This window comes from Sceloporus occidentalis, unplaced genomic scaffold, assembly GCF_023333645.1.
Source record: "Sceloporus occidentalis isolate IW3139 unplaced genomic scaffold, rSceOcc1.0.p SCAF_10, whole genome shotgun sequence".
Classification (NCBI taxonomy): Eukaryota; Metazoa; Chordata; class Lepidosauria; order Squamata; family Phrynosomatidae; genus Sceloporus; species Sceloporus occidentalis.
In genome coordinates, this window is record NW_028316990.1 from 23948448 (window position 1) to 23973165 (window position 24718).

Genomic DNA, 24718 nt, shown 5'->3' on the forward strand with positions numbered 1-24718 from the left:
CTGTATATAAACGCCCCGATGCTGCGAGTGCAATGCTGCAGCAAAGCAAAGAAAGCGCAACAACTCCAATGGAGCCAACAACAAAACAACCACCCAATGCGATTGTGCTTGATGACACAAATGGTGTGTTCTTGCAGCGGAACTCTGTGGTCAACATCCAGCATAGAGTTGCGCTAGAGGACCTACAAATGCCTAGAAAAGTGTTCTCTCTAGGAATTGTTCAGTTCTCCAGTGTGACTTTTGGTGGAGACTGGCCATAGAGTTGCGCTGGAGGACCCACAGATAACTATGGCCTGTTACAGACTGCCAAAATAAAGCTGCTTCGGGTCTCTTTGGAGGTTTGCTGCTTAAATGATGCATGCATCCTAAGAATCCAGAAACTGCACCAAAGCTGCACTCCAGTGCTTAGGAATGGAGTGTGGCTTTGGCGCAACCTCCGGACTCGTAGGACCCATGCATCATTTAAACAGCATACCTCCAAAGAGACCCGAAGCAGCTTTATTTTGGCAGTCTGTAACAGGCCACAGTGTGAAAGGGATCTGGGAGTCCAAGTAGAACATAAGTTGAACATGAGTGAACAGTGTGATGTGGCAGCTAAAAAGGCCAATGCGATTCTAGGCTGCATCAATAAAAGTCTAGTGTCTAGATCAAGATAAGTAATAGTGCCACTCTATTCTTCTTTGTTCAGGCCCCACCAGGAATATTGTGTCCAGTTCTGGGCAAAACAGTTCAAAAAGGACGTTGAGAAACTGGAGCCATGTGTCCAAAGCAGGGCGACTAAAATGGTGAAGGGTCTGGAAACCATGAAGCCCTATGAGGAAAGACCTAGGGAGGTGGGGATGTTTAGCCTGGAGAAGAGAAGGTTAAGAGCTGATACGATAGCCCTGTTGAGGAGGGAGCAAGCTTGTTTTCTGCTGCTCCAGAGAATAGGACCCAATGGAGCAATGGAGGCAAGCTCCAGGAAAAGAGATTCCAACTCAACATTAGGAGCAATGTCCTGAGAGTAAGGTCTGTTCAACAGAGGAACACACTCCTTCCTCGGAGTGTAGTGGAGTCTCCTTCCTTGGAGGTCTTTAAGCAGAGGCTGGATGGCCATCTGTAAGGGATGCTTTGATTGAGAGTTCCTGCATGGCAGAAGAATGGGGCTGGACTGGATCAGGGCCCTTCTTGGGGTCTCTTCCAACTCTGATTCTATGATGCTAGAGAGAACGTATTAATCAAATCATGAATATTTGGATCCACAAAAGCCAAAGCCGCAAACGCAGAGGGCCGGCCGCAGCAAAAGGGACGGACGACATTTAAGACTCGCAGCCGGGAACAAGCTTGCGTACTCCATAAATACCAAACGGAAGTCTAGGTTGACGTTAAGCCAAAGGTGCATTTCTCTGGACAATGGGCCTATGGTCCACATCCATCGATTAAAGGGTTTCCCTTGGTTTCCGTCTCTCTCTGCCTTGGGTCCCTATATTGGGAGAAAGCGGGATAGAAGATAATCAGATAAATAATAAAGGATGCAGACAGAAATGTGAGCATCCTTTATTATTCATCATCATCATCATCATCATCATTATTATTATTATTATTATTATTATTATTAATGTCTTTGTGAAGAGTGCAAAATATGGGATTTAATTCGTCCTGGATGAAAGGAAGACCTCTGCAGTCTCCAGAGAAGGGCCTCTCTTCCAATAAATGAGGGGCACCAGAGAGTCCTACAAGGGACACATTCTCTGGCTCTCAAGGGAGGGACCTATGTAAACCCTGGGATTTGTAGTTTGGGGAAGCACTGAAAACCCTCTTCCAGAGAAAGAGCCACCAAACTGCAAAGCTCAGGGTTTTAGGACTCGGAGCAGAGGCAGTTAAAAGGGTATCAAACTGCAATAACTGTGGAGTGCGGATGCACCCCTTAATGCCCTTGGTTTCCTCCATCTGAAAGTGTGGCATGGATTTAAAGGGCTGGGAGGGCTTCCTTTTGGCCCCCTTGCCTTGCTCTCTCCCCTTTCCTTGCAACAGGACCATCTCTTTTAATGGCTGCAAAAAGAGTGGAAGCAACAGAGCCCTGTGCAATGAATGGCTCAAGGAGGAAGGGGGCCTGGATCTGAAGATGCTGGGTTGCAAAACACTATCCTCCCGCCTCAGTTTCTGAAAACAAGATCTTGCAGGGAAAAAAGAAAGGATGCAAAGAAAAAAGCTGGAGCAACAGAGGGGTGGCAGAAAAGCGACTGCGCATGCGCGGGGGAACGCAGCCCACTCCTCCCCCTCCCTTCCGCCCGCGCGTGCGCAAACCGCCCTCTCCGCTCCCCTCCTTTTCTCTTCCTCCCCTTCCGCGCAACCGACCTTGCTTTGAGAAAATGGGGGCGGGGAAAACATAATACAAAAAACACACACTCAAGGTCTCCGCCTCCTTTGTGACATTGATGGGCGCGTCAGTCGTCCAATAGGCGCTCAGGAGCTTCGGGAGGGCCGCTCCTCAGTGGCTTAGCGCGGCGGAAAGAGGCGGGACGAGAAGCTAAGCTAGGTTGCTGGGGCTTTTGGGTGGCTGTGGGCGGCGTCTCCGGCTCAGTGTGGTGCGAGGCGTCGGAGAGGGCGGACGCCCCGGAGAACGGAGCCCGCGCGGCTGTTGTTGTTGTTGTTATGCGGAGCCAGCGGCGGCGGCTGATGGCGTCGCCGGGGAGCGGCGGCGGACGGAGGTAGCCGCCAAGGAGGAGGAGGAGGAGGAGGAGAACCGGCGCCGAGGAGATGGAGGACAAGGCTTCGAAGGAGGAGGGCGAGTCGGAGATCCAGGAGCTGCACGGCCCGGAGCACTGGTTCAGCAAGTGGGAGCGGCAGTGCCTGGCCGAGGCCGAGCAGGACGACGGGGCGCTGCTCCTGCCGCCGGAGCTCCAGGACGACGAGGAGGAGGAGGAGGAGGCCGCCGCCGCCGCCGCTGTCGCCGCCGCCCCGCAGCCCGAGCACAAGCAGCAGAAGCTCTGGCACCTCTTCCAGAACTCGGCCACCGCCGTCGCCCAGCTCTACAAGGGTGAGGCCCGGAGCGAGGAGAAGGAAGGGAAGGAGGAGGAGGAGGCGGCCTCCGCCCCACAAGATGGCTGGCCCTGGGCGGCCCAGGGAGGAGGGAGGGAGGCGGGGCGGAGCGACGCGGCAGAATGCCTGCCTGCCTGCCTCCGAAGGAAGGGCCTTCCTCCCTCCGGGGCCTCGGGGCTCCCTCGGAAGGAAAGGCGGCTGCAGGGAGGGAGGGAGGCAGGGAGCCAGCCTTCCTCCCTTCTTTCCTCCCTCCCTTCCTTCCTTCCTTCCTTCCTCCCTTCCTTCCTCCCTTCCTCCCTTCTTTCTTTCCTCCCTTCCTTCCTTCCTCCTTCCCTTTACTCCCCCCTCCTTTCTTTCTCTTAGTCACGACCTTCCCTTCCTCCTGCCCTCTTTCCCTCCCTTCCTCCTTTCTTCCCTTTCTCTTCCTCCCTCCCTCCTTCCTTTCCTCCTCCCTTCTTCCTCCTCTGCCTTCCCTCCCTCCCTTCTCTCTCTGCCTTTTGTGCCTCCGAAGGGCCTTCTCCCTCCTTCCTCGGGTCTGGATGCGGCGGAGGGGGCCCCCTGCAGACGTCTCCCTGCCCCTCTCAGCCCCCGGCCTCCCGCATCGGCCTCGGCTCTTTCGGGGGAGAAAGAAGCCTTCCTTTTTTCCTTAGGAAATGGCGCCTGGAGACGGAGGGGGTTGGGCTCCTTTTCCGCGTGTCGGAGCCGCTTCACACAAGGCTTGACACGCGTCTCCTCTGCGGCGGGGAAGGGAAGGGAAGGGAAAGGAAGGCCGTGGGCCAGCAGGCGGCCCTCCTTCCTCGGGCGGCGGAGGAGCCTCGCAGGCACCGGCACAAAATGGCGTTGTCCGCCGCCGCCGCCGCCGGGCGGGGCCCCCTCTTTCTCCTCCTCCTCCTTCTCCCGACGAAACGGACGGGGCTCTTTCAATGTGCTTCAAGGGGGAAGGAGAGCGGCCCAGGCCTCTATACCCACCCGCCCCCGTTAGTTCTTTCCTCCCTTTGGGGAGGGGTCCCTCTCCGCCTTCTCCTCCGGCCCTCCCTTCTCCCTCCCTCCCTCCCACAAAATGGCGGAAGGGATATGGATCTATATAGACACACACGTATATACTGCCATGTGTGTCTATGTGTCTGTACATACACACACATACATGCACACACATGCTTCTACATATATAGGGAGGTATATATATATATGTGTGTGTGTGTGTGTGTGTATATATATATATATGTATATATATGGCTTCTCCCACCCCAAACAGAGAAGGACAACATCGGGGGCAAACACATACACCCCCAGCATACACACACACAGAAAGAGAGAGAAATATATATATGTGTGTGTGTGTGTGTGTATATATATATATATATATATACACACACACTCACACACACACACGAAGAGAGAGAGAGAAGTGTGTGTGTGTGTATAAAACCTTCTCTCACCCAAAAGAAAGAAGGCCAGCTTTGCAGGGGCACACACATATACACCCCCGACATTGTGTGCGCGCATGTGTGTGTATATGTACAAACGCACAGAACTGTGTGTGTGTGTTGGGTTTTCGTCTCCACGGATCTTTCCCACAGGCCCAAGCATCCATGCCTTGAACATATATGTGTGTGTGTGTGTACATTTCCAAAAGCAAAGCTTGATTTAGGCATTTTGTGTAAGGGACACCCTTCTACTCTGCCGTTGTGTTGAGTGGGACTTGAGTCTTCACAGATTTTGATATCTGGGGGGGGGGGGGGGAGGGAAGGAGTCCTGGAACTAAACCCCAGTGGACACCAAGGGCTCACTGTGTACGTGTGTGTAACTGTGTATGTGTATGTATATGTACACACACACATGTGTATATATAGCGTGGGGTCTTTAGATGCAGTTCTTTGGGATGTGCCTTAAATGGCGTCTCCCTTTTTCTCCACCATCTTACTCTCCCCTTGCTTCTCCTTATCTGCCCCCCTCCATCCAGTTGAGGGAGGCCTTGGGTGGCTGCTTCCGCTTGGCTCTCATCCCTTCCCCTTGAAGACTTGGTTGGGTCCAGGGGGGATTCGTACCCCGCTTGCCTCCCCCTCCGGCTTCTCGCTTTGCAAAGGCTCCCATTTCCTGCCCTGGCCTCCTCCGTCCCAAACAAAATGGCGAAGCCCAATATGGCCGAGGAAGGGAAGAGACAGGGACAGGCTGGGAGAAGCGGAGAGAGGGCCAGGCTGGGAGCTGTAAGGGGAAGGAAGACAGGTCAGTTTCCCCATATTCCCACCCCTGGTTTTTCTTCCTTTTCGCCCGGTCTCTCCTCCTAACCCCTCCTTTCTTTCCCTTTTGCACAGACCGCGTTTGCCAGCAGCCGGGACTCTCGCTCTGGGTTCCTTTTCAGAATGCTGCCACCGCTGTCACCAACCTCTACAAAGGTATTGGGGGGGTTTCTTATGGTTGGAGGGCCCCCAGAAAGTGTCGTGGGGGAGGAGGGAGAGTTTAAAGAGGGATTAAAGGCCGAACGAAGGGTGCAGAAGTGCCTCCGGGGGTCGGGGAAAAGGTCTTTGAAAGTCGCGTCCTTCCTTCTCTTACCAGCTACAAATCCTTTTAGGGAGAAACTCAACACTGTATAATGGGGTTTAAGGTGTGTTGGCATGCATGTGTGTGTCTGTCTTGGGGGCTGTTCTGGTGGAGGGCGTGGGGTGTGTGTTTGTTTTTTGCAGTTGCATATTGCAGTGACCTGAATTTAGTTACAATATCTGTATGGTTTTTAGTGCGGTGCACTCCAGCTGAAAAATGTGTGTGTTTCAGAATGGCTTTTTGAGGTCAGATTGGTTCAGCAACTGCCCCCACCCCTTTGTGGCTGTTTTCCCGTAGTCTAGGTGCACATCATGCTAAACACAGAAGTGAAGGGACAGGGAACTTGAAGAAACCAAAGACATCTGGCTTATGGTAATCCCATAAATTTCATAGACTTTTTGCGCAGGATTTATTCTGTTTACCATTGCCTTCATCAGAATATCATTTATAGCTGTGCTTTTTAGGCTGACTGATCCAGGGAACTGGCGCTTAATATTTTTTTCTAGTCTGCCAAGGACTGGCACCTTTGGCCACAGGTGTTTCTTTCCTGGAAGTTCACCAGGGACCAATGGCTCACACACCAGCACCTTTCCAGGGACCACTCTTTAGAGTTGCACTTTGAGTAGACCTCCAGCATTTAATCTTCACTGGGAGGCCCCCATCCAAGCTGTAACCAACCCTGAGGCTGCTTAGGTTCCCAGATCAAATGGGATCTGGTGGCATTAAGATGTTTAGGCAGTACTTGCAGATAGCTTATTTTGAATAGGGTATGGATTCGTATGCATGAAAGTAAGGGTCAGCAGCAGTAAGGTGGTGTTTAAGTCTAGAACAGTATCCTTTCAGTCTTGGACCTTCCTATCTTTTGGCCCTCAGATCCCAGAATTGATTAAGCTGGCTGAGGCTATTGGAAGGTGAAGCACAAAGACCTTAAGTTTGAGAACTTTGAGAACTACTGATGGGGATAGGGACCAAATTGGGGAACATCAGCATGCTGAAAAGGAGGGGAGGGCAAATGTATAGGTGAGCAGTTTAAGAATGTGTAGGTCTGGAAATGGATATCCATTGAAGTATCATTTCTAGAATATCTCTGTGCTTTAGAGGGAAATAGGTTTCCGCTATGGAAAAGAGAAAGCTTCTGGAATGTGGGAGCATGGCATTGCTGAATGTGGCGGTGATCTTTATCTTCCAGTGTCTGTTCCCCATAAAACGTGAACTGTCCTGAGGAGCTCCAGCAGAACAATCCCATGTCTTTCCCTTTCACTCACAGGGGGATATAAATTTATTCATTTATGTCTTCACTGATGGTGGGGATCCATTACTAGCCTTGAATGGCATTGGAAGGGTAGCAATTCTAGTTTCTCCTTCTGAGGAGTGCTCTGTGCAAATTTTAGCAGGAAGGAGCACTGTGACGCAGAGTCAGATACGTTCATCTGAAGCATTATGGAAGTCTTGATGGGGATTGAATCAATAGAGTTATTTCAGTATTGAGCGGTCACTTCCGCTCTGGTTTTAGCATTAGCTCTCCATATGCTCAGCAGTCATTGGCTTCTTTTGCCAGTAGTCTGGCAACCCCACCTCAGTTGTAGCCCTGTTTGGATCAGTCACTCTGATATATCAGGGGCACTTGTTACAGGTAGGTTTTCCAAATACAGTTGACCCTTCCTATTTGAAGCTTTGGCAGATTTGGTTATTTGCGGAATTGATTAATATGTTCTCTCTGGGAATCTAGGTCCTTCCTCTCTAGTGCAACACTATGGCCAACTTTCACCAGATGTTGTGCTGGGGGATATAGAGTTTCCTGGAGAGATCACTTCTCTAGGCATTTGTATTTCCTCCAGAACAATTATTTGGGCAGATTCCTGGATATTTTGAGTCTGGGGGTGGTGCTGAGACATTGTAGCTCATTGTCTTGAGGCCTCCATCATTCCAGGCTGGTGTTCTTGATCATGAAATGTCCACAGTCCTACATGGATGTCGTCTACACATGGCTTCTGCAATCTCAGGAGCAAGATGTCTAAAATTTGGGGTACTGACACCCTAGAATGGTCTGGCTTCAAAAGGGAACAGTTTGCTTAGGTTTCCTAGAGAGCCAAGTGGCCTCTAAGCCTTCATGCTTTCCCTGTGTGCAGGCTGCCATGGGACGGAAGGAGTTGCATGAGGCTATTTATATTGACTTCTAAAAAACCATTGGTCTTCATGACACCTGATGAACTAGAAACCAGTTGGTATCTAGATTGTAGATGACAAAGCATCTAGTTATTTCTGGCTGTAGGAGGGACGGAACATATGAGAAAGGGCAGAGTTTGTTCTGGTGTTGGGGTGCTGAGTGAGGCTTCTAGACATTAGGAGATCGCTTTGTGTTTGGCTTGTCCTGCACTTAGAAGAAAAGGGCAGGCACACAGCTATAATTTTCCGTTAGAACAAAATCTGTGTTTGGCTGTTTCATTATGGATAGGGAAGGAAAAAGTAGTCTTTTGGTTGAGCTTAACCTTTCCTGCAATCACGTGAGTAACGTTGCGTAGAGCATTAGGTGTGATAGTAATTATTCTTGTGTGTAGTCGCTGGAATGGAATGCAGGGCTGAAAACAGCAAGCCCTTAGTCATCAAGGGAGGTCTTTGCCAGCTCAGCCAATAGACTGAGTCAGTACTGTTTTCCTCATTAGGGCAGCTGCCATTTTGCTTGCTTATCACTGGAAGAGGAAGCTGCCCTGAGAAAGCCCTGAATGGCTGCAGGCATGTGCTTACTGGTGAACAATATGGATCCGGTTTGTAGCGAACAAATTGGAGAGTCCCCAGGGCCTTGCACGGGGCTAGCCTTGGCAACTGCATTTTGTGTGCAAAGTGAAAAGTGGGTGGTCTCTTCCAGTGCGCAGCGTAACATGGAGCGGCGTGAGTGCTTTGTACACTCCTGTAGATAAGAAGCTGGAATTGGGATGGCCGAATGTCGAGCAGAGCAGTGAACTGTGGCATGATAAATCTTTTCTAAACAAGAGGAAACAATTGATCGAGGAAATTAATGAATGTCAGTGCAGTATTATAGCAGGATTGACAGTGGGAAGCTCTCTTGAGCCAGCACATCATTCATATATTCTTAAGCATCACTTAGATGGGTTCTAGTTGTTTTCAGGTTACTACTTTTCAGGTGATTATCCCAAAGAGGCACAAGTCTGTTTCTGTACTGTACTGATTTCGAAATGAAGGTCACAGATACACACAGTAATGTAAACCAGTATCAAGTTAGGGACTCACCTTTTGCCTGTGCAGGTCAAAAGAAATGACTTTTGTTTCATGTTCAACAAAAGTGAACTTAGGAACCTTTTATGATCGCAACACCTCTTGTGAGTCTTTTACCACAACTTCACCATTGGTTTTCCACTTCTGGATGTGTGTAAGATTTACAAGACAAAAATGCAGATGGTCTAATGTTCCCCATGAGCGCACTAAGGCTCAGCCTCCTGCCCAACTATCTGAATCCATGTCTCCCAGTTCTAGTTTGACATGATGGCAAGTATATCAGATATATTTTAGTTCAAATACTGTCGTATCGGATGTCGTGCCATTAAAAGTTATGTATAGTAAATATGTCATACATTTATAAATATGGTTTTTATATATATGTTTATAAAAATGCAGGGTTGAAAGCAGTTAATATTTGGTCAAACATGCTAACTCTGATCACACTTGATTCCTGGAAAGCAACAATTCCTAATATTTCCTGGAAACCCATCACTGGAGTCCTCCTAGATTATAACGTTCACAGTTTTTCTTCATTAAAAAAGATCCTGCTCCGTTCACCTGGTGAATGGTGAGAGAGGCACATTGCAGCATTAAACTGCCCAATTCACTGCCTCAGATAACATTAGTACCACTTGAATGCTTAGAGACTAGAATTAACTACATTAGCCCTGTCAACTAAGGGCCAAAAGTACTTGGGAAAGTGGTTCTGATTAAATTGCAGTGTCTTTTTAAATATTCTTCCTTCCACTCTTCCTTTGTGAGTAGAAAACATTATTTTAACTAGGTAGATAACTCATTCTTTGTATACAGAACATGCATACTGAATACACTGTCATATAACTACAGTTAGAAATTCAGTCAGTATGTGTTACTCATAAACTCATTGCTATTCTCTGCATTTTTCATATAGAAAACAGACAGCAGTTGAGCAAGTGTCTGGAGCTTTTCAAGACTTGCTTGGGTTGCCTTGTGCCCTGAGATGACTCCAGTAATGAGTTCTAATTGCTCAGTAGGAGGCTGGTCTAGTAACCCATATCGACAGCAAGGTTTTTCATCATGAGCCATAGTGCTTTTCATGATCATGGCGCCAGTTGAGATAGCAAGATGTGTGCGTGTAAGAAATGGCAGTCTAATAATACAATACAGCAGTTTTCTACTATCATTCGTGAGCCTTCATGTGAGTTATAGATTGTCAGGCAACAAGTAGTATATATACATCCTACCCCAGTAAAGATAAAACTGAAAACATAAAACTTGTAGAATCACAAGGACTGATTCCCACCTGCTAAAAAGATGCATAATAGGAACGCTGCAAAGGCATTTCTGATAAACAGGCCTGTGGTGGCCAAACCATGCCAAGTTAGCCAGTTTATTTGTGGCTGGATATGGTCAGTGAAAGGGAAGGTATAACTTTATTTCTTGGTGGTGGAAAGAGTGCTCATGTGTTGAAATATCCCAGATGGGTCCTGTGGAAAACAAAGTTGGAGACTTGTTTTCCGTTGCTTCCGCTTGAAAGGACATGTGACTCCTTGGTTGGTGTTCAGAGCATACGCTTTCCTTGTCATTAGGGCTGTGGAATGTGGTGTGTCATACAGCCCCTGAGTGCGTCTGCTCTGAGAGCTTGCTTTTCTTCGCTTCAGAAAGCTGAGGTTGCATGTCAGTGGTGTGCACAAATGCAGACAGTTGTCAGTGCTCAACAATATGAAGCACGAGTTGAGCAGCTTAATTGAGTTGTAGCTTTGGCAAATGGTGCCCTGCTTGAGCCTTACGAGTTGCTTCTGTTACTTAAAGCTAGCTTGGTATGTTAATGTCCAGCACAAATAACTGGAACTGACAGCACTAGCATATTGACAGAGGGATCAAGTTATTGTTTTCCAGGCAGTTATTGGGTAGTGGGAACATCTTTAACACATTAAAATTGGTTACCAATACAGTGTTGATGTGTAGGGACTTCCTGTCTTGGCTGGAGACGTTATAGGGAGTTGCAGCCACTTTCCATGCCTGCAAACTGAGAACCATCTGCACTGGCATCTGTCACCCACATTGCAACTTCAGAGCCTTGGTTGAATCTGATGGGTAGGTTCCTTTATCTGCTTCAGATTGGAAGCAAATGGACATAATTATGCAGTGCCTGCTGAGCTGCACTACAATTCACTGTCATCTTGACAGTTGGCTCTGTTCCTTGCAGCAGATGAGAGCCATAGTCCCAAGACACTGGTTGAGGACCTTCTTTCTTTCAATGGGGCATTCTTCAGATTTTTGCCTACTGAGGCCTTTTCCGGCTCTACTTGATCATCTTGTATTAGTACCACCTACACTCTTGAAACTAAGCTCACTGTTCACCAGATACTTTGTTCCCCCATCCAATCCCTTGTCTCCAGCTGCCTCTTGAGATTTCTGCCTGGTTACTACCTCATTGCCTCAAAGATCTATCTGTCAAAGACCCATCTTCTTACCTTTCTTTCCAGCCCCTCACCTCCTGGTTTGCTCATGTTAACCATTGAAGGCATCACCACCTTCCCAGGCACAAACCCTTGGTTTTCGCTCTTAATTCATTGGAGATGTGGTGCAGGAGAAGAGTGCTGAGGATACCATGGATGGCCAAAAAGGCAAACAAATGGGTCCTAGAACAGATAAGCTTGAATTCTCCCTGGAAGCCAAGACGATGAAATTGAGGCTGTCGCACTTGGCCACATTATGAGAAGGCACTACTCATTAGAAAAGGTGGTGGTGATGCAAAAGATAGAAAGCAGTAGAAAGAGAGGATGTCTGCATGACAGATGGATAGATGCAATCAGGGAGACCACGGGGCTGAGCCTACAGGACCTGAGCAGAGAGGTGGAGGATATGTGGGCTTTGAGATGTTGAATTCCCAGGGCCATCATGAGTCGAGAAGGCAGTTAACAAGAAGTGGTGTGAGTGTTGGACCAGGACTCAGGAGGCACTTTGAATCCCTGCTCACTTGTTCATCCACAAAGAGTGTGGAAGAAAGCAGTGACAAACCTGGGGGGGGGGGGGGATGGCCAACAAGCCCAGCCCAGGGAGAAGGTTTCCAAAATCTGATCCCACTTACAGGCATATAAGAATGCCACCATGTATCTTACTGTAACTAAGCCATCATTTGTGTAACCAGAAATCTTCTGCTTATCTGTGCTTCCAGTTCCCTGTTTCTCTCTCTGCATTAGATTGGAAGCCTTTGGAGGCAGGGACCTGCTACACCCTTTCTTTGTAAAGCACCCTGAACACAGCAGTGTATGCATAAGGAAGCGCTCAGATGTTCTTAGGAGGTAGCCCAGGCACTGGTCCTAAAAGATGTAATCATGTCTGCTCTTCCCATTCAACTCAGTGGCTGTCTTGCAAAAGGATCTTGCAAGAATGCCTTTTACAGTGGTATGTTATCAAAACCGTATTATGGCTTAATGTTCAAAGGCGCAGTGTGGTGTTTGCTTGGGGCAGATAACAGTAGCCATTCTTCCAAAGCATGGAGGTGACAAGCAGGTTACACCTGTTTGCTGCTTACCAGCCATTCATCCTCACTCATCCCTGCTGCTGGTGTGACACCTCTAAAGCTGGGACTTAACTTTGCCTATGATCTGGCTATGACAGGCCACTCAGCTGCTTAGGTGGAACTACAAAGGGAGACGTCTGTGAGAGTTTCTTTGACCATTGAGTGAATTTGTTACTTGAAGTATCTATATCCTGCTTTTCTTTATAATTCAAGATAACCATTGACAGGCATGTTAAATAAATTTAAAGTGTTTATCAGTTGAGTGTACAGCTTGAAGAAAGAGGAAATGCATTAGGAGCTATTAGTGGATAAGATGCGCTTGCACTTTTGCCATGTACTTGAGATGCCTCATTTTTAGATATCTGCTGGGTTGGGAATTCCTGTAATTCCTGTAAATTACTTTGAACTTGCCGTCGACACTTGACACCAAACTGCCATTGGCTTTGATGAAGCCCTGTCACTTTGGGGTATAGCCTACAGTGACAGTTTACTGCTGATTTGTTAGAACCCATAGAAGTAATTTTGTGCCTGCGTTTGGACTATTTTGACAAACTGAGGGCAGGCAAGAAACAGAGCTATATAAATGCTCCCAAGTGGCAGAAAAAACAGTGTGAGATATATGTGGAAAACTCCCATCCTTGTAAAACATGGTACAGATACATCTGAAATTGGCAATGCCCCTCATATCTGTGCATGCCAGCAGTGAAGATAAAATTATGCAAAGTTGTGTGCGCAGAATCACTTCTTACCTCTAGAAGCCAGTCGATGGATGTGTCCCTGATGGGTCTGTTTCTTGCCGCCTTAACGCTGTGTTCTCTCTCCTTCCAGAAAGCGTGGATGCCCATCAGCGGAGTTTCGATGTAGGAATACACATTGGCTATCAGCGTCGCAACAAGGACGTGTTGGCTTGGGTTAAAAAGCGCAGAAGAACTATTCGCCGAGAAGACTTAATCAGCTTCCTCTGTGGGAAAGCTCCTCCTCCACGAAACTCTAGAGCTCCCCCAAGACTGACTGTAGTATCCCCTAACCGAGCTGCTTCGACAGAAACTAGCTCCTCGGTAGAGACGGACTTGCAGCCTTTCAGAGAAGCCATAGCTCTCCATGGTAATGGTCCTCCCTCTTTCACTCTTTTCTTCTGCAGGGATGGGTGCTGGAGAGATGCATGCTTCTACAGTCCAAACTCCCTTCCTAGCCATGACAGGTTGGGGCCGCTGAGAGAGGGATGCAGGACAAAAAGAAGGGAGGAAGGGGAAAAACAAGGAATATAGCAGTACCTGGTTTTTATTTTAGAATGAGCTTTTGTGGATATAAACCCACTTTTACAGATGCTGTACAGCGTGATATTAAAGCCTTAGATAAAAAAACGTATTTATACAGTTGTGGGAGTGAGTTTATAGAATCCAGAAGGATGCAAATCATGCCCCTTGCCTTACATTTTCAAAGGGCTAGGTGAGGTGATAAAGTGGTCAGTTAGTGTGGATGTGTGAAAGCAATGAATCTGCTTACCATTGTGTTTGATCGTACCTCTGCTAATGCAGAAGTTTCTCAACCAGTGTTCCCGAAAGTTGCTAGGGACTCTATGAGAGATTATTAAAAAACAAAACTGCTTTTATGCTGTAGATATAACATTTTTTAATGCAAGGGTTCCCTGAGACCTGAAAATTATTTTAAGGATTCCTTCAGGGTTAAAGGACTGGAGTAATGGAAAAGGATCACTTAGTCTCAAAGGTGCTACAAGGTCCTTTCCCATTACTCCATCCTTTTTACCTTGAATTTTATGTTCTGTTGCAAATGCAGTAACAAGTTCTTGAACTGAAGGAACTCCCAAACTCTTGTTTTGCCAGTTTGAAAAGCAGGCAATCTCTTCCCCAAATTAAAGCAGAAGAAACCATTAATATCAGTGGAAGAGAAAATCACTCTTGTCTCCATAATGCCAAGCAGGCATAATACACTCATTCATCACATAGGTTGAGAGGAAATCAAAGCTAGGAATTGTAATGTTTGGGTCCTGTGCATACTCCTGCATGAAAGTCATCATTTTACAAAGTTAAATATGTGAATGCTTTATCATAGACATTTTATTCATATATCTGAGAGAAAATATTCACCATCCATTCCCCCCACCAAAAAAAAAAAGGCTTTGGGAAAAAATACCCACAGCTTCCCCCCCTTCATTTTCTCTCCCCCCCCCCCCCCCTTGTGCCTTGAAGTTGGCATTCTTAGTAGGACAGGCTCGCTTGGATGGGTTTAAGCCCATCCCGGAAGTATTCCCACAAAGATAATGCAGGTTTGGGATGTTGTCTAAGCATAACTTGTAGGCAGATAACTTCAGCTTCTTGGACATTTGGTAATAGTGGCTGGTGACTTGTGTAGCATTGAAATGAGCCTCTTCTCCTGTGCTCTATTAGCTGATGTAGAACCTGATTCTTCGTGGCTAAGCTTCCATGAATTTGGGATCTGGAGTTGGCTGGCAGCCAAATAAATTTGTCCTCTTGCTTTGAAAGCCTTTTTGGGTGAAGGAGGAATTGAAACCCTGTGCCAACTTCTGGGAGCATCTTGAATTTCATTATTTACTAAGAAAGCTCCCTCCCTCAAAATGCTGTTTGTCCCTGGCTTGTTCCAAAATGCAGAATTGATACTTCAATGGCACACTATGAAAAGGTCCTAGTGGTTCTGATATGTTCAGTTTGGAAGTGTAGAATGGGTCTACACACAAAACCAATGGGAATCATTTACATTTGTGGACCGGTGGAAGAAAATACTTTCAGTCTGCCCTATAGAATGACCCTCGTTTTTTAAATTATTATTAATAGATTAGCTTGAGGTGCAAGTTGACGATCAGGTTTGAACATAGACCTATGCATTTCAACAATAAATGTTGTTGAACTGTTTGGACAGGTTATCCTTTCCTGCTGAGTGGAGCTTATCATGTAAGCTCTTGCATTTGTATCTGCTTCTATCTTGTGTGGCTTAGAAATAACATAAACTAGAACCTCAGCATAGACTCACCTCCCAAATTCTCTAAAAATGTAGAGTAGAAACAACCTCTGCTTGTGTGATAGTGCCTGTAATGCTGTGTTAGCGTTTTCTTTCTTGAGATGCATTCTTGGTTTCAAACCATAACTCATATTCACGTGAGAAGAGACTGACTAGTACATATCTCACATAGATGCTGCTTCTCCTTTTACTTGATCTAAGCCTCTGGTTCTGTGGCCCACGTCTGTTGGTTAGTGCCAGCTAGAACAGCCCTGTTGAATCAATGGAACCTAAGTGCTTACTTATGTTCTGATTGATTTGTTAGATCTACTGTTGTTGGGACTCACAGGAGCAGTTGTGTGTGCATTTGAAGACAGGGTAAGAGGAGCATATCTTTCTGGAAGCTCCTCTTATGCCTCCACTCCCAGTCTTGATCAAATGAGAATGGGAAGTGTTTCTGCTTAGGACTGCAAAGCTGAACCTTCTTTGGGAGGTGGAAATGGCAAATACATTAGAGTTGTAAGAAATGTCCCTAACAAACCTGGACACTTGAATCCCCCACAAGCCAATGAAAGCTGCTGAGAAAATGCTTGCCCCTACTCCTGGGTGTGTGTTTGGTATCTGTTGGGGCATCTCTTTGGATCTGTTGAAAAACAGTGATGGAACTTGCAATCCACCCAAGAAGAAACAGTAAAGCTTTCCTCATCTCCAGTTAAAGGATTTTTGGAGCAAGTTTTGGACTCTGCCAGTCAGTAGATAGTACTGGGCTCCTAAAGAGATATACAGTGATGTGACTCAGAAGAAGGTAGGTTGGTTTCAGGTTTTGCAGGTTTGTCTGGGTCATTAGTGACGTTACTCGGTTTTTTGCAGAAGGCTAAAAAAAACAACTGCTGGTATAACTTGAGCTTTGGAAACAGAATTGAAGTGGCCAACATTCTCTGCATGAATAGAGGAGCATTATGCTAAATATGCATCTCTGTAGTGACAAAATCCCTGCCAATTGGAGGAGTAGTCAGTCTTCACTTTGAGACCTAGATGAAACCCCACAGAAGGCTGGCCCTACAGTGGGATCCTCTTGGTTTTGAGTTCTGGGGTGTGTCTAGGCTCTTCATGAGTCACTTGGTTCTTGGTGCAATGCTTCCGGGGAAAATGGGCACAAACCAGGGGCCATTTCAGGTGACTTGCAGGAGGCTCTAGTGTGATGGGAAGTCAGGCCTGCAAGGCCAGAAGGAAGGCATTTCTGTTTGTCGCCGGCTTTATCAGAGGGAGTTCTTTCAGATCACTGAGCCTGGAGACTAGATACATCCATAGGAAAACATTGCAGTGGAAAATAGTCAAACTGGCAGATAGCTAGCCTTGCCTCTTTCCCTTCCATTCCCTGTTTTGTTTTTCTTCTAGCAGAAATCTTAGAACAGTCATTTTTCATCTGCTTCTATTCAGGTCCCCCCCCCCCCCCCCCCAATTATACTTACGCATTTCTGCAAATGTGATGCCCCAAGCCTTCTGCCATCTCCCTCATGTGGGTAACTGATGCCATTTTAACTGAATTAAGGGATCTCTCTTGGTAAATGAGCTTACTGTTAGTATATAAAAGGAGTGGGCAACTGCGGCTTTCCAGAAGTTCTTGGACTGGTGTTGTCACTTCCCATTGGCTATGCTGGCTAGAGATTATAGGATTTCCAGTTTCACAACAGCTTTGATCTTCCTGGATTCTTCTGCCATAGCTACTATGTAACAGGCCACATTCTTTGATATATATCTTGCAAATTGACACCATATAATCTTTACTAATCTAAACCATAAACCATTGAAACAGTGGCTGTCTGAAGGAATTCTGTGGCTCTTGTAAATTTTGTTAAAGCTGTGCAAACACAGGGCTACATGACTAGTGTTGTTCAGGGACTACACAAAATAGCTATCTTTTGTATCGTCACGGCTTTCTTTGGCTGATTCAGCCCTTCGGATATGGGTTGCCTGGCATTGGTGGTCAAAGCTGTGCTTGCCTTCTGGGCTTCTTTCTCACTTGTGTTCTTAAAAAACGTGGCGCTAAAATCCCTGGATGGGATGGGCCACCTGATGATGGTCTTGGTCATCTAGGCAAAGCTCTTGTGTGATTGCCTCTTGACTGCCTTTATACCTCAAGTGAGAAAAAACAGGGAGCTGAGTTTGAAAGAACTCCTTTATGAGCAGGTCCTCACATCTCAAATGCTGTCTTCTCAGCCGTCCACTTCTGTTGCAAGAGCTCTGAAGTCTTGTGGATTAAATAGAATATTCAAACAGTCAAAGCTTTATGTGAAAAATAACTGGTTCAGCAGCTTTAGTGCTATAAAGTGGCTTCATATGACACATCTTGAATGAGTGAAAATTTGCTTAAAGATGCCACCCACCATAATAATGCTTCAGGTGTCTTCCCTCTCTGTCCTCTAAATAAATTTTCTCTTTGGAAAACTGAACAAATGGTGTGGGGCACGTGGAACACAGCTCTCACATTTTCCTTGGCTTCTACGTTTCCAGTTGCAAACAAGTGTCCTCTGCAGCTTCCAGGGTGCATTGGGTGACTGAAAATGTGAGTGTATTGGGCACCTTTCCAAGAAAAATACTTATCACATGAGCTTTTGTGGGCAGCCCTCCCTTAGGTGCCTCTCTGGATACATAGCTTTCCAGTGGCTTAGGTTTCGTTATTCGAAGATGTTCATTTTGCTACACTTTTGGATTCAGACCTGGCACAGGTCTCTGGGTGTTTTGGTTCTGCCTTTAATTGCTGGCTTGCAGGAATCTTATAAGCCAGCTACTGTTGGCAAGCGTTCAGTGTCATTGTGGCAGCCGTTAGACAGAACAATCCAACTGTTTAATTAAGCAAGGATTGGAAAGATCCACAATGCATGCTGACGCGACATCATTTCATCACAGTGTTATTGAACCAGGGGCAATACTGAATTTCTTGTCAGAGCTTTGCCCTTTAGCTTTTACTGAACTGCGTCTCCTATCATCCTTGTTGACCATTGGCCGTGCTGGCCAGGGCTGAGGGAAGTTGTAGACCCAACATCAAGTGGAGGGCCAGCAAGTTACCCACTCCTCTGTTTCCACTATAAAAGCTTGAAGTAGCACAGTCAGACCTCATGGTGTTTCAGGTGATAAACCTCTTTTGCCTGTGGCTGGCAATACATGTACCCATGTATCCCTAGCTCTCTTGACTTGTAAGCAGAGTTTCTTCAGAATCCTTGAAATCAAGTGATCTTCTGTGGTCTTCCCCCTTCCAAGATTCTTTGCTGGCCCATTGAGATGCAGGAGGTGACAAGAGAATGGTTCAAGGGCCTCGGTTATTCCTCTCCTCTCGCTTGAGTAGTTCTCTTGTGACTGAATACAACTCCAGCAGAAGAAAGAGTGAGTAGGTAAAAAAAAACTATAGGTTTTTATTTACACATAACCCCATTATATGGAATGAATTGAAATTTACCATCAGTTAATGTACCCTTAATTTGCTGCAATATTATACTAGTTTGCCTCTTAAGGGTGCCTTTTCCTTGCTACCTGTCCCTATGTGTTTGTTGTTCTGTGGCTTCAAGTCCTTTCTGACTTATGGCCACCCTAAGGCGAAGCTGTTGTGGGATTTTCTTGGCAAGATGTGTTCCGAGGAGGTTGGCCATTGCCTTCCCCTGAGGATGAGAGAGAGTGACCTGCCAAAGGTCACCCAATGGGTTTTATGGCCAAGCTAGGAATAAGACTCTGATTTCCAGAGTCTAGTGGCCCAAACCACTCTGGTACGCTGGCTCTTGCCCTATATGTTGCACAAATTCAAAAACAAAGGAGAGATCTCAGTAGCAGAATGTGTCAATTTCAGTGAGGCCTGAATTACTTCTGTGTTTGTTTTTCTTAAAAGCATAGGCTTGTGTCTTTATCCTGGCCTTTTGCATTGCTGACCTGTACTCCATGTATCTACATCCCTTTTAGCTGTGTGGCAGCAAGGACCTACCCTCCAAAGTACACCTCCTCCTCGGTTCCCAACCATTGACAAAAGCTGTACATGGAGCTAGCCTGTTCTTTAACCATGAGGCTGGTATGTTGAGGAAAACACATCAGCAACCGAGACCAGTCAGCTGCCTAGAACTAGGAAGCCAGTAGTCTGGAGGACAGAGCTTGAGCTGTAATCGCCTGGGAAGGCTTAAATTTTCGTGGTGTTCTGGCAGCAAATAAGACTGTGGAGCTAGTTACGCAAGCTGTTTGTGCAGGGTGCCTCAAAAAAGGGGCCGCTGGTTTTGATCATGTCCTTTCTTTTGCTAAACCAGCGCCAAGCGTTCATAGAAAAGGGTGGCACTGAGTCCTTTGGGCAGGTCAGACAATTGGTGTCGCAGGCTTTTCTTTGCTTGATTATCTGGCATTCTTGTTGAAGACGCGTCGCACGGTTTGAAAGAAGACCAGGTTCTAGAAAGAGATGGCTTTCTTTGTGTGTTTTTGCTAATATGGGGGGTGAATGGGGGTGGAAAGAAGGCAGTAGCAGATAACTGTTTCCACAGAAAAGTCACCCTTTTATCTTTTGGAGGAAGTTGCTGCCTTCATGTACATGTAAAGGTCTAGGGAGTACTCTGGCTTTGTGGATGGGCATGCTGTGCATCTTAGAAATGGCTTGTCTAACCTCTGGTGTAGCACAGAAGTTTATGTCTAGGAAACTCAAAGGTCTAGATCAGTCTTAGCCTTGCATTGGCCCTCTGAATAAACCCATATGCAGATGGCACAAAAGGTATGGTAAGGGTGCCCCTCACTCTCCTCTTCCCAGTTGTTATGGGCCCAGTTTGTGTAAACAGAACAACCCAGGTGGCTTAAGCAAGTGACCAAAATACAGAGTTGGAGAAATATTTTAAATTCCCCAACTCTTTGCATAACATTGTGGGTCACCAAGGCAACCAAGAACCTGGCTGTATTCCCAGAGCTTCCTGAATGAGGGTCTAAAATGGGAAAGCAAAAAAGTACTCTGGAAAGGATGCCATCCATCAGATACCGACTGAAGCAAAGTCCACCCAAGCAGTGGCCAGTTCGCATTGAAGGATTGGGCTGTTGGGCTTGAGTGCCTATTAAATATATGTGGAGGTGTAGAGGCTTGCAACCTTCCCTTCCAAAGTGCTCTGACCCTTCACATCTTTACACAGGTTGCTTGTTTATTGAGTTCACACTACAGACTTAAAGAGTGCAGGATGTTAGGACCCTTGTCTGCTGGAAATGAACGTATCACGGGTAACTACCAACATTCGTTTCTGCTTCATCTGTCATGGCTGCATCCAGAAGAATGTGGGGGCTTGTAGTTCTGTTAGGCACTAGAGCTCTCCAAATGCGTCTCTTTAAACTGCAGATCCATAGGATGGAACCATGTCAGTTAAAGTATAATCACACAACTATAATTATGATCTGTTTAAATGGTTTTATGTGTTGTACACTGCCTGGAGCACTGGGGAGAGGCAGGTAAGGAATAAAATATTATTATTACTTACTATGAAAGAGTCCTGAGTAGGAGGAAGCGACCAGCGTCTGAGTGCAAGACAATTTTTGAACTGTTGCTGTCTTTCCCTACTAATGTTTGCTTTTTCTTCCCCTTTCCTTTTAGGTCTTAGTGGTGCAATGGCTAGTATAAGTGTTCGCTCGAGTACCCCGGGCTCGCCCACTCACGTGAGCAGCGGCTCCAATGGCAGTCGAAGGAGAAATGGACTCCATGACGTTGACTTGAACACTTTCATATCCGAAGAAATGGCACTCCACTTGGACAATGGTGGAACTAGAAAGCGTACCTCAGCCCAGTGCGGTGATGGCATTACGGACTCCCCAACCCATAAACGCAATCGTATGATCTAAATGGCAAAATCTTCTAACCCCCCCTTGCCCTCCCTCACCCCGCCATGCTGCTTGAAAGCCACGTGATTCTCAGCAACCTGCTGGGAAAACAAACCTGAGGCTCTCTCCTCCCAAGTCATTAAAAAAAAAGAGAGAAATCAATAATTGCCATAAAGGAAAGCTTACATACTGACAGTAGATTCTTCTTGTAACTACAGCTTTCTTCAAATTAGATTCTTTAGCAGAGGACTTCCAATGTTGTGTAGTAGCTAGCAAGTTCATCGCAGGCAGAACATGCATCTGTTCCAAGGCTAAAAGTGACCTTACTTGTACTCTTAAAGGGAAAAAAGGAAATATCAGACATTTATTTGGATATAGAAATGCTTTTTTGTCCTTTATTTCTTGCTGTGTTTAAATATTTGCTTCAACAGTATTGCCATTTTGACAACTGTGTCAAAAAACATGACTTGGCATGTCAGAACCTGCAGGCTTCCTTTTGAGAATATGTATGTCTATATATACATATATATCTATATATAGATACATGTTTTCATTAGTTCATTCATTCTCTTAAAAGCTCTACTGGGCACATGATTTCTATATAGTAAGTGTGCAAGTTATAATAAGTATTGGCCTGTACCCTCTTCTAATTTTCAGAAGCAGTTGACGGCAGATGTGTGTAAAGAGGTTCTGTGATGGTTATGCAATGGATACTAAATCAGTACTGAAAGGCTCTTTGTTGGATTTGTTTTGTGTGTGGTAACTCTGAAGTAGCTGCACCGGTTTCTTCTCTCCCTCCCCACTCCTGCTGCACCCTTCCTCCCTCCTCCCTAAGACTTTTTAATTAGAAGTTATTTTCAGTTGATAGTCTATCATCATTTGAACATTATCTTATAAGCGGACACCAGAATTCTGCACTAATGCCAGAGAGAGAAGCCTGTTCTGTAGTGGCTTAGTTGCGGCAGGTACGTATTGTACACTTTTGATACAAAGAAAAGTGAATTTGTGCAGGACGAGTGGAAGGGAAATGGCTGGGTTGGATGTTGTGTTTTTCCATTATGATGAGGTATCATGTCTTTCAGGTGCTTAAAGAAGTTTCCACAATGATGCTTGTGTGGCATAGCTTTCTCTCACGATTGGGGTGAGAGGTCTGGGGCCTTTGGGGCTCCATGAGTGAAACTTCATGTACATTCGTATCGGGTAGCTTCAGTGGGAGGTGTCCCAAAGGCAGGTTAAGTACCTCCCTCAAAAAAAAGGGCTTTGCGTTTAAGCTGGTGAAGAAATGAAATATGAAGAAAAGGCAAAGTTCTCTTGGCCCTGTCATGCTCCCTCTGGTGCTCTTGGTAAAGCAGTTTTCTCAGCCTCCATTCTCATAAAGTCAGACACCTGGCACATCTGTCACTTAAACAAGCCACAAAGAATGCTTGAGGGGAGCCTTGGAGGAGGCCAGGGCATAAGGGCTTAAATTGTGCGCCTGTGGGAAAAGAATCCAGTGAGAGTAGTTGGTGGCAGAAGGCTCCAGACATGTTTGGTCCTCAAAATTTGTCTTCCCTTAAATCCCAGGTGAACAGTCTCCCAACCCGTTCCCTACTGCTTAAGGTGTTTTAGGGATTCCAGCTGGTTTTGCACAGCTTGAGCAGCAAGTCATTCAGTCTGCTCAGCCCAACCATGCCAGGAACCTTTGGCTGGATCTTCTTTGAGTGCTATTTAGTCAGATGCAAACACAGTTGGGTGTCCGTTGCCTATGGTGTCTTCCCCACTTTGCTTAAGATTGCCTGAACAAAAGCTGTTCCATTTTGGGGTGGGGAGAAGAGTACCGAGGAGGTCTGAGTTTCAGGAACACAGACAGGTACTGGAGGCAGAGCTGGATTTGGGGGTGCGAGTAGATCCCCCAGGTGAGTGGCTTTTTGAGTTTGCTGCCTGCAGCCTTGTAGTCTGCTTGCAAGCGTAGAAATCCTTGTCGTTATCATTTGAGAAGTTTCAGTTGAAGCATAAGAGGTGGCCATCCACCTTCTGAAGCCACACAGATGCACTGCAATAAGCACGTTTCTTTCCCCCCTTGACTTTATACAGCTTTTTAAAGTTTTCCTAACAACAAGCTTTTGGGGAAGTTTCTAAAATAAACCGTGGTGCTGTGGCTAAAGGTTTAGCACTTAGTGAGAACCGTAAAACACGCTCTACCTTGAGTCTTGTCTTGCATTGTCTCTGGCACACTTTCTAAAGATAGACAAGATAGGGCCAGCTAGTTAAATAATGTTGGCCTTAAGCGCTGGGGGGGGGGGGCAATCCCATAAGGTGTCTGTGCGACATTTGCAGTTCCTTTGCAGGCTTCCATCTCCAAATTTTGCACTTATGGGCCGTTGTGTGCAGTAGTGACTAAGGCAGTGGTGTGCGCACATGCAAAAGTCACTCATTCTGCCAAGAATGGCAGAAAGAACTTCCAGGAGGCTAGAAAGATGATGTCTTAACTGAGGAAACGGAGCGATGGACAACGCAGCTTGAAGTTTTGGTAGCAATCAGCCTGGAATGGACAGATAAGTTGCTTGCTTTCCTCTTCTGCCTCAACGCTTCACTCGAGTTAGTTCCTAGGTGTACAGAATGAGTAGGATGTGGGTTTCTTGGAACTTCACTAAAGACTCAGGAGGGTTTTATTTTTGGATCCGTGGTAGATTTACTCCACTGTAGTTAAGCGGGGCCTGGCCCGTAATGCTAGGTGGAATGCGATAAGGTTACTTATGATCATTTTCGAAATAAGTAGATCTTGATGCTTGGAGTTCTTCTCCCTCAGACCCTCCCAAATAGAATATAATAATTCCTGTGTTCATTAATGGCTTTTGAAGCTTTGCTTTCAGTCTGGCTCCTCTGAACAAAATTTTTGTCGAGCATTTTTATATTTTTGGTGCCATTTTTTTTCCTGTTTGTAAAGAGAAAACTAGGCTTGGATCTACACTCATTGTGTGTGCGTGTGTGTGCTTGTAAGTCTTCAAGTACTTTCATTTTACTGCTTTTTTTTAAAAAAAAGAACAATAACAACCCAGTTATATGCTTTCAGAAGCGATCAGCCTCCTGCCAAATCCATCTAGACTGCATGACGGTCTCGTCTCGGAAATGGACGCATAGCAGTTTTCTGTAAAGCTCAGATGTGGCACATTTCCTTGGGTCCCCCACTAGTTTTTGACTTCCGGAAGAATACACTCTCTCTGTTGTAAAACCAACGTGTTTAGTGCTAGGGTATGGTTTGGGGGTGAGTAGTCTGCAGTTCTGCTATTATTATTTTTAACAAAACCTGACTCGATTGAATGAAATGCCTTCTGGTGATCCTTGTCTCATCTCTTTCCCCCATGTAAACCAAACTTAACATGAATGTGGGGCAGATTTTTACATAATAGTGTATCCTGCATTGAAGCTGATCTTGGCTTGCATATTACTAAAATTCAATTTAAATATTAAAAACACTTGAAGCTATAGTGAAGTAATGCAAAGCTGATTTCCCCCCCTTCCTTTGTCTGAAACTGAACTCCTGCAATCCTCAAATGTGACTTACCCTGCTGGAGAAATAGATACCTTTTTAAATCCCCAATAAAATGAAATAAAATAAACCAACCTCTTGCTTGC

At 46.0% G+C, this 24718-nt stretch overlaps 1 protein-coding gene across 1 annotated transcript; it reads left to right on the forward strand.

Moving 5' to 3' along the window:
• The first annotated feature begins 2644 nt into the window (after window positions 1–2644).
• Window positions 2645–24706, forward strand: LOC149306221 (HUWE1-associated protein modifying stress responses 1-like). Its single transcript, XM_089540692.1, has 4 exons — window positions 2645–3019; window positions 5337–5417; window positions 13136–13411; window positions 20880–24706. Exons 1-4 carry the CDS (start codon window positions 2740–2742, stop codon window positions 21122–21124), a joined length of 882 nt encoding a protein of 293 aa, XP_089396818.1. The 5' UTR covers window positions 2645–2739; the 3' UTR covers window positions 21125–24706.
• The last annotated feature ends 12 nt before the right edge of the window (window positions 24707–24718 follow it).

What these genes read in the sequence shown, in the direction of transcription:
- LOC149306221 (XM_089540692.1), top strand. Translation starts at nt 2,740, where the DNA reads ATGGAGGACAAGGCTTCGAAGGAGGAGGGCGAGTCGGAGATCCAGGAG. An exon ending in CGTCGCCCAGCTCTACAAGG is followed by an intron (nt 3,020 to 5,336) that starts GTGAGGCCCGGA and finishes CCTTTTGCACAG; the next exon opens with ACCGCGTTTGCCAGCAGCCG. An exon ending in AGAAGCCATAGCTCTCCATG is followed by an intron (nt 13,412 to 20,879) that starts GTAATGGTCCTC and finishes CTTTCCTTTTAG; the next exon opens with GTCTTAGTGGTGCAATGGCT.